The sequence below is a fragment of the Brassica oleracea genome, chromosome C1, assembly GCF_000695525.1.
Source record: "Brassica oleracea var. oleracea cultivar TO1000 chromosome C1, BOL, whole genome shotgun sequence".
NCBI classification, from domain to species: Eukaryota; Viridiplantae; Streptophyta; class Magnoliopsida; order Brassicales; family Brassicaceae; genus Brassica; species Brassica oleracea.
In genome coordinates, this window is record NC_027748.1 from 14,727,328 (window position 1) to 14,739,350 (window position 12,023).

The 12,023-nt window shown below is 33.8% G+C and overlaps 2 protein-coding genes and 1 long non-coding RNA gene across 8 annotated transcripts; 1 reads left to right on the forward strand and 2 right to left on the reverse strand.

The window, feature by feature from the left end:
* Positions 1-1,983: 1,983 nt before the first annotated feature.
* On the reverse strand, positions 1,984-4,075 carry LOC106328323. Of its 6 annotated transcripts, none has more exons than XR_001267588.1 (6): positions 3,610-4,075; positions 3,413-3,522; positions 3,062-3,276; positions 2,861-2,931; positions 2,355-2,760; positions 1,984-2,205 (listed from the first exon to the last, which is right to left on the reverse strand). It is a non-coding gene; the product is annotated as an uncharacterized LOC106328323 (long non-coding RNA). The 6 variants fall into 6 exon arrangements; XR_001267590.1 differs by having other exon boundaries at positions 2,861-2,964; XR_001267589.1 differs by having other exon boundaries at positions 2,861-2,976.
* A 910-nt stretch (positions 4,076-4,985) lies between these two features.
* LOC106342441 (palmitoyl-protein thioesterase 1-like) lies at positions 4,986-6,708 on the forward strand. The gene is made up of 8 exons (XM_013781378.1): positions 4,986-5,148; positions 5,219-5,303; positions 5,397-5,646; positions 5,733-5,786; positions 5,889-5,927; positions 6,000-6,122; positions 6,218-6,310; positions 6,398-6,708. Exons 1-8 carry the CDS (start codon positions 5,052-5,054, stop codon positions 6,557-6,559), a joined length of 903 nt encoding a protein of 300 aa, XP_013636832.1. The 5' UTR covers positions 4,986-5,051; the 3' UTR covers positions 6,560-6,708.
* A 1,860-nt stretch (positions 6,709-8,568) lies between these two features.
* On the reverse strand, positions 8,569-10,052 carry LOC106343075 (homeobox-leucine zipper protein HAT1-like). Its single transcript, XM_013782204.1, has 4 exons — positions 9,641-10,052; positions 9,250-9,560; positions 9,088-9,167; positions 8,569-8,987 (listed from the first exon to the last, which is right to left on the reverse strand). The coding sequence occupies exons 1-4, from the start codon at positions 9,789-9,791 to the stop codon at positions 8,702-8,704; spliced, it is 828 nt and encodes a 275-aa protein (XP_013637658.1). The 5' UTR covers positions 9,792-10,052; the 3' UTR covers positions 8,569-8,701.
* Between the last annotated feature and the right edge of the window lie 1,971 nt (positions 10,053-12,023).

Consider the following 12,023-nt stretch of genomic DNA (forward strand, 5'->3'; position numbering starts at 1 on the left):
ATTTTGAGTTTCTATATGTGTGAAATTTAATGATTCTAAGCAAATTAGGTTTCGATCTTGTATTGTAGTATCATCTCAATTGTTAATGTTTTAAAAATAAATAAATGAAATAAACGGTTGTAATTGATCAATCTAGAAAATAAATGAGAATTATAACTTCATATGAAATTTGATATCAATTTTAGAATATAATTTAAATGATAATCATTTTCATTAATAGTTTAAGTTTTTTTGAAAAAGATAAAATTAACACTCCTAAAGCATTTATAATTTTTAAAAAAAGTGTTTATAGAAGTTTATAAACTGAACATACCTCCTAAATACTAAGCCTTAAACAATAACCACTACACCCTAAACCCAAATGTTATAATATTTTAATTAAGTGTATTTTTTTAAAGGTAGTATTCAAGTATTTCAAGGAATTTCTCAAAAAGCAATCAATTATATTTACAACACATAATGCTGTCAAAAATTCAAAATAATTGAAAGTAAGTTTATATATAACTTAATATAAGAAAGTATAAAAATTCAGACATAAACATAAAACTAACAATTGTCACAAAACATTTACAGAGAACACGATTCTTTATAAATAAAATCATTTACAAAATAGTTTTAAATTACATACTTACATTAAAGTTATATATAAATTTACTTTGAATTTTTCTGTTTAAAACATTACCCAGTATAAGATATGTAATCATAAAAAAGGCTAAACACAAATATAGGATTTTAAATTGATTTTTGGATTTTTCAGTTATAGTCTTCAAATCATTGATATACAATACTTCATAATACCAAAATCATATGTAATTTATATTTGATAAATTATTATTTTTTAAACATATACAATTTTAAATTTAGGTATGGCATTTTATTTTGTTAAAACATATACAATTTTAAATTTAGGTATGACATTTTAATATTCACTTTTTAAACCGAAACCAAAAAATCATGTTTGACTAAAAATTTAAACCAAAATCCACTGCCCCTAAAATACATCACACTCATCTATATAAACAAAGCAGACATATGCTTTTCGAATGAAAATCACAGATCATGTCTAAAGTATTGTATAACTGGTTTAAATGATTATATATTAATCTTCATATATCTTAAAATACTTATAAGACTCTAATAATTAGTTAGTAACACTTTTTATTTAAATATGTACAAAACATTAAATAACATAATATGTACATGTAGGTCTTATTATTATTATTTTTTGGAAATAGTATATGTATATGTAGGTGTTAGATATGTATGAGCCACTGGACTCCTAGTCTCCAAATAACGAAGCAAAACAGTCTAATGGTAATGTTATTTTGCATCCGTGTATATAAACTTTCTGTTCCCACTTTTGTTAATGTTGACAAAGAATTTTTAATTCCTTTGCTTAGGAAATTATTCAGGAAAAAATCAAACATTTGTGTAATAATTTAATGATGACATGTTTTTTGGTACGAATGTTAAACTTTTGGGATGGAATATATGTGTTGCTCATATAAAAACAACTAAAAATATTTGTGTTTATGCTCTCTTTAGTGTGAACGTTTTGTCTACAATTTAACAATTTAAATTACTTTTCAATTCAATTTAAAATTTGAATTGCTTTAATATATTACTGTAACAAATTTTTATTTTGTTAAATTTTTATTTTCTTGTATATTTCCCTGGTTTTGAAAATGATGTAACGTCACAATATTCTCATTGTGAGATAAACAAAAGTATTTATTTGCATTATTTTCTTATTGAACTGTTAATTGATGTTAGTTTGTTATAATATGCAATTTCTAATTTAATTAAAAACGTGAATACTACGCAAAAACACAAACATTATTTCGGTATTGGCATAGCTATTTTCAACATTAAAACTAATCCTTATCTCCTTCACTAATATTACTTTCTATTTCTCCTCTTTCTCTTCTTAGATAAAATAAATAAATCAAAATCAGTTGTTCATTCTACGTTGCAAATCATCTATTTTTTTTCTTTCTTCGGTAACATGCTTTATATTCAAAAAAATTGTTTGTTCCTGATCACACAAACAAAAACCAATTTATATATTCTTCAGGTCTTTGGAGAAACATATTTAGTTTACATAGGAGCAAAGATGTTTCCTATTAAGAATATAAAGAATTTGGTCGTGGCTTTTGCTTCCTCAGAGATTACTCTTGTTCTTGTTGCCAACTTAGAAGCTACAACCTGCATGTCAACAGAAATATCAGAAATGGTTGCAGATTTGCCGATAGTTATGGGGGTTCTATAAAAAAACTAAGATGGGGTTACCAGCAGGAGCTGCTGATTAAGGCTCATTGATCGCAAGAAAACAATCAAACATCAGAATGTCTTACCCATGGAAGAAGTATGCGCTAAGTAATCACCTCCCGTGTCTATCCACAGACCAAAGCAGTATGACCAAACTGAAACCAAGTCCAGTGTTGAAGAACTTGTTTGCGCAAAAGGGTACACGCCTTGAAGCAAAGCTGCAGATCACAGTGAAAAGAGCAGTGCTTCCAGTTCCAGCGGCCATGATAGAAATCTGTGTAAAAAGCTTGGGGATCTCTCCACATGATCTCTGAATAGAGAGCATTGCTGTTCGTTTGAGTTTGGAAGTGAATTCTCAATCTGTCTGCGGGTAGCCAAGACAGCGTAAATGGATATATGCAACAAACCTTCACAGTAACAGCGAGAGCATTGATGGTTTGTTGAAACAATCCACACATGAAAATGGATCTATGCAACAAACCTTCACAGTAACTACAAAGGTTAAAGAGACTCGTAAACAGTCAACTTCAAGCCAGTTTGAATTTCTTAAACATGCAAAGACTAAAAGAGGAGCAAGGTGTGCGCAACTTACAGATTCAAATGCGACTTTTTGCAGTTGCATCGCTTACATAAATCGCCCTCTTCAGGTGTTCAGAGTTTCACCTACGTATTTATGCCAACATATAAGAAAAAAACCTACACAGAAAGCTGTTGTATAACTTTTCTCAGGTAAATTTTTGCTTCTTCTCCCAAAGGCTGTTTGGATTCAACTCTTTGAACAACAAAATAATACCTGTGGTTGCCCCCATCCAAGTTAAAGATAAAAGAATACAGAATTATCCCAGTTTCAGCTGCCAGAGGCTTTCCATGACACGAAGTTCAGATTCCAGCTCAAACAATTTTTTTTTGTTAATAATCATCTGGAATGGATGCCTGGACTTGATCACAGCTGTTTTTTTTTAAAAGAAGATAATTGTTGCAGCTATGTCCAAACCGCAGCTGCGAAACCTGTGAGTAGTGGCAAGAAATGTAAATTCGAATAGTTTCTTTGTGACATTGGAGCGATGAAACGACAAATTTACAAACTACTAAGAACGAGAGAAAAATATGAACCAATAAATTTTCATCAATGAGAAGAAGGTACCAATCCGGTGGATTTGTTAACCAAAAGGGCTCGCAAACAGGGGAAGATGTTATCGAAGTAAACTCGTTGTGGTATTGATGTGGTAGATTTCGAGTTGTGCGTAGCCATTTCTGCGTGAAGAAGATTAACAAGTAATCAAGAAATCAAGAAGTGGTGACCTATATTGATTTGGATCAATAGAAGAAGAAGTCTGATACCTGCTTGCCTGTAAGGAGAAGCTCCAAGCCAATAAGCAAACCACCTTTAACTATCTGTGCTTATCGTCTCCCAGAAAAGGATCAACCGGAAGCCTAGTTCTGATTCCGCTGTACCCGGGGAGATGTTGGGGAAATACACAGCGACATAAGACTTTCCGAAGGACTTAGCAGATCTCATGGACATAGCTTGATCTTCGACTGAAGAAGTCATACATAGATTACGGTATATATAAGAATCCAGAAATAGATCATACATGAGGAAAACAATAGGAGGTGAAAGGATACATCTTGTAAGAAGGTGTAAAGAGCAGAATCAATGATTTTAGAGTGGATAGTTACTGCAAAGTAACAGAGATTTGGAGAGAATGGAACTCAATGGCTATGGAAAGGAATCGTAAGAAAGTATTGACTGAGGAAGGAAAGCCTGGGTTTCGTCGGAAAGTGTAACATGGGTCTCAAATCCAAGTTTTAGAAGACCAAAACATTTGGCCCATGTCGATAAAGACGATGTAACGTGGAAAAATATAGGCATCTAATTGGTTGATTTTTTTTTTGCTGACGTGGACATCTTAGAATTTGAGTATTAAACCCTTTTAGTATTGTTCGATAATTATTGTTGTGTAAATTATTTTTTTTTTAATGGTAAGCGTTAGTTGAGCTGAGCTAAACGAAAAAGATGATCAAAGTGTGAAAAAATCTTCTGTTATTAAAAAAAAATTATTGTTGTGTAAATTAAAATTTCTTAATGGTAAGCGTTAGTTGACCTGAGCTTTGTTAATGGTAAGCGTTAGTTGGGGGCTCTGTTCGTTTCATCACCGCGGAACGCAGCGGTAGCGTCAAAAAATTAAAGCTTTAACGACAATAACACAGAGCACAGATGAAGCACGGCAACAAACGGAGGATAAAACGGACGCAGAAAATATCAGCGGCATCGGCTTCTCATTGCTTGTGTCTCTGGAAGTCCACTAGCGATTGCCGCTGCGTCAAATTACTCTTATTTTTGTCTCGTTCACCGTACAATATTTTACCGCTGCTGCTGGATGTGGCGTCTATGAAACGAACAGACGTAGTATGAAACACAATTAGATTTATACTAATAGCACGTTAATTTTTTACCACTAAAAATAGAATGTATGATTTATAAATTTATAAAAATCTTTAAAATAAAATGTGTGTTTTCTAACTCCTTTAAATAAATATCAAAAATATTTAGATTTATAGACTAATATTATATGATTAATTAATTATAGTGATTCTAATGAGCTAAAATATCATTAAAATACATGGTTATACAAAATAAGTAAGAACCAGCAACCAAATAAAAAGGCAATTTACCGTAGGCCTGTCTCTATAAATATGATTGAACCACAATAAGATAGACTAGTCTGTACTTCTTTGTCTTCTTCTCAAGATTAAAGACAGTTATTTCTCTGAGTTCTTCCATGGACAAGAGCTTCAAGCGATCTGCTCTCTTTGCAACCTTCGCCATCTTCTTCTTCATTCCGGTTTCAATCTCTGTTCCATTCATTCACTTCCACGGTAATTAAAGATCTTCTTCCTTTTTTCTTTTCTTGATCGATACTGAACCTAATGGATATGATTGAGACAGGGATTAATGATCAATGCTCAAGCGTTGAAGCTAGGAGCTTCACACAGCTCCTTAGGAACCTCTCCAGCTCCCCTGGCTACTGCTTGTACCGACCCAACAAACTCAAATTCTATTCTTGTTTTCATCATAAATCTTGCTAAAGGGCCTTATCTCACTCTCCCCCTCTGTTATCTTGTAGAGAAATAGGAAATGGTGAACATGATTCTATGTACATGCCCCTTATGCAGCAAGCGAGTATAGCGTGTGAGAAAGTTAAGCAGATGAAAGAGCTGAGTCAAGGTTACAATATTGTGGCACAGTCACAAGGAAACATGGTCGCTAGAGGTTTAATTGAGTTCTGTGACGATGCTCCTCCTGTCCTCAACTATGTGTCCTTAGGAGGACCTCATGCTGGCATCTCCATCATTCCCAAGTGTCCTGCGGGAGCTGTAAGTTCTCGTCTCTTTTTTCCTTGTCTCTTTTGTCTTAACAACAAGTTACATTCATAATAACAACAATAAACTTCTCTGTTTAGAGTTATCCACTTTGCCAGCTGCAGGAAACAGAGGTCTACAGCGACTCTGCTCAAGTACACCTTATCTCTCTCTCTCTCTCTCTTCTTCTTTTCTAATCAAGATCTTAAACAGTGATTAATACAGTTCATTAACAAAACCTTCTAATGACTATGCAGGACCATATTGCTCCATGTGGATATATCAAACTCGCTTCTGTACAAACTCTAATTCTTAAATGTTTATATGAATAACTCAGTAGCGCTAAGCGTTTGTTATCTTATTCACAGGAAATATCAGAGTATATGGAACACAGCAAGTTTCTACCAAAGCTCAACAATGAGAGACCTAACGAGAGGAACTCCACTTATAAAGAACGTTTCACCAGCTTGCACAACTTGGTCCTAGTTATGGTGCTGTCTCCTAAAACCAATGATCCTTGAACAACATTGTTGGATGATTAACTCATGAATCTTTTGTTTTTTTTTTCATTTTTTCTTTATAACAGTTCGAGGGTGATACAATAGTAGTTCCTAGAGAAACTTGTTGGTTCGGATTTTACCCTGAAGGAGCTACAGCACCTCTTTTGCCTCCTCAAAAGGTGAAAACCTTACACTCATCCTCAGTTTCATTTCTGTTTCTCATCATTAGCCAACCCCACTTGTTTCTGAAACTATGCTTTTTGCAGACAAAACTCTATATTGAGGACTGGATTGGTCTGAAAACATTGGATGATGCTGGAAAAGTGAAGTTTGTCGGTGTCCCTGGAGATCACCTCGAAATGGCGCATGATGACGTTGTGAAATACGTCGTGCCTTACCTGCAAAACCAGTTTGCGTTTTCTTCTTGATGCAGATCAACCTAAATTCATGAATAAGGAGGGCCTCATTAGTAATGTGCCCTTTCCGAAAAAAAACTTTTTTTGATCAATGTAATAATTTTTTTTTAACTATTGATCCTTGTAATAATTACGATAACAAAAGTTTCATCATTTGTCTTTATCTGTTAATAATAAGAATCACAATAAATACCTTTAGCGGGTGTGTCTGATAATTATAACATTTTCATAAGACTGTGGGGTTTAATGACAAATGCTTTAGAATTGCTGTAACATGTCCGTACAGCATAATTTATTTCTACAGCCCAAAATTTTGCCAATTATTAAAGATTTTTTAAAGCTACAGATTTTTTTTTTTATTTATTTTTAGATGTGGAAAACCATAAATCTAGAACACTTATTTTTTGCTTTAGAAAATTTATATGTAAATTTTTGAATCTTTTTAAACCTACAGCTAATATTCTACAGCAAAATTATCTACAGTCACAACAAAACAAATCTACAGATTTATTTCTAAAGCAAAAATATAAAACTACGGGTCCTTCCAATTGTGTGTCAGTTTTTTAAGTGTTTATTAAGTAGTTTTCAGATTATGACCGTTAATTAGTTTAAAGTTGTATCTTTAACATTTGTGTCTTTCAACTCTTTTTTCTCATATAGACTATATATATCTCATTCATCAATCTTATTATGATAGGGGAAACAATGCAGATTTACAAATCTTTCTACATTAGCTGAAAAAATGAAAAACGAATATAATGTGCATTTTGATTTCGTGAACATGAGTTATGGTTTTTACTGGGAAAGGAAGAAAGATAACCATTTATATTTAAAAACCAAACTTATTCCAGGCCCATAAAAGCCCACGAAGAGTAATATTAATTCAGCAGACGCCTTTGTGGCGGTCCTTTCGTTTAACAGTGAGACTGGGAGAAATAAGCAGCAGAAGAAGTACTATAAATACACATCACCTTCTCAGTGCACAAACCACGCAGCCATGTGGTGAGCACAAAACGAACTATTCTTTCGCCTTTTACTAAAGAATACCGTGTGCTCTCCATGCTTAAGTGGCATACACCTATTTTTGAAGGGAGCTGCTTTCGAGTGGGCCCAACAACAAATTAGTTGTATTTAACCAGTCCGACATGAAACACTTGATAAGCTTCAGTTTCTTGTTTCAAAATATTTTGTTTTTGCATATATATTGTTGTTTACCATTTCTTAGGATATGTTTTACTACAAAAAAGACGATGAAGATAGTGTTTGTTCTTTGATTACATACTGAATAAACTAGGTTCTTTGGTTTGAATTCGTCAATGATCATATCGAACATTGTGATAACATTCCGTCGTTAGATAGTATTGGTCCATGTCTGTCATCTGTATACAATACAGAGTCGAATTGTGATTATGGTCCTTATGGCTAGTAATCTTTAATTACAGAATACGAGAGACTAGTTCTGCTTTTCACTAATTTAAACATGGAAATATAGAGAAACTCACTAAAACTCCATGTTTATGAGACCAAGCTTTTCACGTAAGTTTTCCTCAGATCCTAGAGAGACCAAATAAATGTTATTCATCACCCAATTCCTTCCCTCAAGAATCCCAAGAATTGCATAACGAATTGAGTCAAACCGATAATTTTAGCCGCTACTTCGGCTGTAAAATTTGTCCCACTAAGTAGGCCCTAGTAAGACTCAGTAGAATTTCATAAATTATAGTTTGATCTCATGATACTTGGTCATTGGAACATCATTGGGTTGAAATTTCATAAATTATAGTTTGTTTTTACTATTTTCATTAACCTGACGTTTGATTTTTTTTTTCTGTATGTGCCATTCCTAAATTCATTATTCTTTTATGACATTTTAGCATGATCTTTGTCAAACGTAAATGAAGATAGAGGCCATCATTTTGTCAACACGGTAGTGCGTTACTGCGTTTAAAGAAGATCTGAGAAAAGAAGAATAAATTGTTTTCCCCATTCTTTTATGTTTTGTTTGTCATCAAGAAGACAAGAACAACTAATTTAATCAGATTTAAGTAGTTTTGAAAATGAAAAAGCTTTTAAGGATATAACGAGAGTCAATAATCTAAAAAGTACAATGACCCACGTAATTAATTAAGCATAACCCACAGAACCGGAATAAAGTTAAGACCTAGGATGCTTGACATCAAAAGTTGACCCATGGGCCATTTGGAGCCACGGGTTCAAAGACACCGACCTTTGGCTGTGGTTCGATGGTCCGCCCACGCGTTCGCATGATGGACACATGAGAAGCGTGGTCGGTGGACTCATCTTACCATACAACCCCGGTGAAAGCTTTAGTGCCCTTAGTTCCGCTGCCTCTTTCTCGAGCCGTCTGTTCTCTTCGGTCAATTTCTCTACGCATCTCTTCAAATACTCGCAATCTACTTCGGTTTGCTTCAACTTTGTCCTGTTGTCCATAAAAAATTGGTTGTATATGTTAAATAAACATTGCTCTAAAGGGTTAAAACGGTCATTTAATATCCTATTATGAGTTCTTCGACTCTCACCTTGCTCTTCTGTTTTGGAACCACACTTCCACTTGTCTTGCGGTTAAACCTAGCTTCTTAGCCAAAGCCAGCTTCTGTTTCTGTAGATTTACCATAAAGCCCTTGTTAGATCAGATTATTTTTATACTAGAGAATACTCTGAGGGTGGAAATGATTACTTACGGGATTGAGAGTGTTGTGCTCCTTGAAAGTGTCTTCGAGAACAGCAGATTGATCTTTGGATAGCCTGAGCTTCTTTCTACAAGCCTCTCCTCCGTATTCTTCTTCTTCGTCGGAGGTTCCACGTGAGGAAGATCGGTCCAGAGCGATGTCTAGGTCATCTCCGCTACCTTGTCTCTCGCTCCTCCTCTTGCCGCTCACGGTGCTCGAAATCGTGCTGTTTGGGGAAGAAACTCCGGTCTCTTCCTCCAACTCCACCGTCGACGGAAAGCTGTTCACGTCAATTTTCCTTAGAGATTGATGGTTTTGATGATCTGCAGAAAAGGGGAAATGAGTCAATTTCGAGATCTGTTTGTTTCTTGGTGAAAAAGGTTTGTAGAAGAAATAAACGTACTTGAGGAGGATACAAATGTCTGGTTCCATGGAAACATCTGGTGATTAGACATTGGTGAAGAAGTAGGTTTGAGATTCAGCTGGAGAGGATGCTGATTTTGTGCAAACCCCAAGCTCAGACTTAAACCCAAATCATCTTTTCCCATCATCATGATATTATATATATTAGGCCTTGAGTATTAGTTTTCCTCAAGAACTTCAAACAGTAAGGTTTTGGTAGATGAGAATATGAAACGTTTTGATCTTTATGGGTAGAGATGACAAAAGAAACCTTCTAAGTGCTGAATTTGCCTCAAAGGCTCTAACTTTGAAAGTGGAGGAAGTGTAAAGAGGACAAGATCAACCTCTATAGGGTTCTTATGGAGAGAGAGAGAGATGTGAAATGGGGATGAAGAGAGGTGATTAATATAGGAGTTGAATGAAATGAAAGGTTGTCAGGTTGGCCAATTATAATCTATAATGGCCTTTTGACATCTCTATTATTTTATCCCCAACTTGTTCCCTCTTTGTCTTCTCTTTTTCTTTTTCTTCTTTTACTATTAGTCTCTTATACTACATCATATAGGTCCTCTCTTTAGTTAACTATTTCCATAAGACATAACCTAAAAGTTATTCCATTATGTATGGAATCCAAAGTCTAGTTTCGAATCTACATTCTACACTCAAATTTTCAATGTATTTTATTTATGTTCTTACAAATTCGTGCGCAAAAAAACCCCATGTTATGAGGATTTGAGGATATGTATATACTGCATGTGGCGCAATCCCCGGTTTTTATTTAGCAACAAATAGTTACATTACATACATGATACATATATAGGTAAAAATGGCTCTAGTCAAATACTGTAGTACATAGAATATGGAGGAATACGTCTATTGTCTTGTAAAACTCATGATTTGAGGACATCCACGAAGACTCATTATTGCATTAATTTGAGACCATGCCAGTAAAGAAAAGGTTATTTTTGATATAATTTCTTCTTCGCGTTGTTAATTGCTTAAATAATTGCTGATATTTTTCTAATTAGTCATTCATAATCACGATGTATATAGTTTGGTTATATATATGAACTTATATATAAAATTTTACAAATTCCCACAAACTTGCATAGATTTTAGAAAACAACCATTCTTTCTCTCAGTGATATCATTCTTAGTGTGTAACATCAGGCATCACAAATTGTATATATTGAAAAAGATTGTTTCAATTTAGTTTTAATGGACTTTCTATAAAAGGGTATATATTATAAGAAAAGAAACTCAATCAGTCAAGATCACACACGGATGAGACCAAATATCAAAGAAATAGTTGGCAATAATTTGTTGATCAATTTTAGCAAAAAAAAATTGTTGATCAAATAATGATAAAAATTGACTAAATCAAGTGGTTGGTACAAAACACAATCCACATGAATCTGAACTCCTTCAAAGCTGTGGGCCAATCAACTGTTGTGATCCAATCATATCCATGTGGGATGTGGGATCTATCATTACAACAACACCATACTCATGGATCCAATACTAATTGACTGTTCCACTAGCTATGTTCATGTAAAAAAATTGTATACTTTCAGGTCCATTATAAAAAGGTAATATTTTAGCGTAATATTGAATAACAAACTTATAATAAGAAATCAGTTAAGATACAAATATCATAATTCCTTTGTAAAAGAAATTTAGAAATTTCTACATAATAGAATGTAAACTATGATTTAAAACGCCTTAGTCCCAAATTTACCTCTGAATTACCAACCACAATACGTTTTAGTATATAATCTCTATTGTTGACAAGAAAAATTGAGAAGTACGTATATTTTTCAATGTCGAAAGATGATTCATTTTTTTCTGACGCTGCCTTGTGAGGATATACATATGCCTATGAGGATATATATATATGACTTCATCACCTGAGCCGTCCTATCAAATCCACATTTGACAATACTCATTGCGCCATGTTGCAGATTTTTTGAAAGTTATTTTTCGTTAGCTTAATTATGCATTCTCTTAGACTCAAAATCTAGGTTTATTGGCGCAGACGCATTAATAAATTTTTAATCAAACAACTCGACAATGGACTTTCACAAATATAATTTGTTAATTTAGCAAAAAAAAGTGAGAGATTATTTGTTAGGGTTTTTGAATTAATGAACTCAAAAAATTAATAAATCTACAGTTTTGGGCTCGAGAGAGTAACATGGGCAGGTGGGTCTACTCACGTGCCTATAAGGGACCCGAAAACACTCGACCCGGCCGTGGGTTTCCTTTTGTTTCCTCACGCGCCGACATTTATTATTTGGATCTACGCGCCACAATCATTTTCACTTCTTTGTAATCATTATACGCAAAATTTGGAAAAATATAGTTTTTTTTTACAACTAGAAATT

Coding starts and splice junctions, on each gene's coding strand:
- LOC106342441 (XM_013781378.1), top strand. CDS start 5,052: ATGGACAAGAGCTTCAAGCGATCTGCTCTCTTTGCAACCTTCGCCATC. Junction 5,304..5,396: donor AGCTCCCCTGGCTACTGCTT/GTACCGACCCAA, acceptor GTTATCTTGTAG/AGAAATAGGAAATGGTGAAC. Junction 6,311..6,397: donor CTCTTTTGCCTCCTCAAAAG/GTGAAAACCTTA, acceptor TGCTTTTTGCAG/ACAAAACTCTATATTGAGGA.
- LOC106343075 (XM_013782204.1), bottom strand. CDS start 9,791: ATGATGATGGGAAAAGATGATTTGGGTTTAAGTCTGAGCTTGGGGTTT. Junction 9,561..9,640: donor GACATTTGTATCCTCCTCAA/GTACGTTTATTT, acceptor CCTTTTCTGCAG/ATCATCAAAACCATCAATCT. Junction 8,988..9,087: donor TTCCAAAACAGAAGAGCAAG/GTGAGAGTCGAA, acceptor TATGGACAACAG/GACAAAGTTGAAGCAAACCG.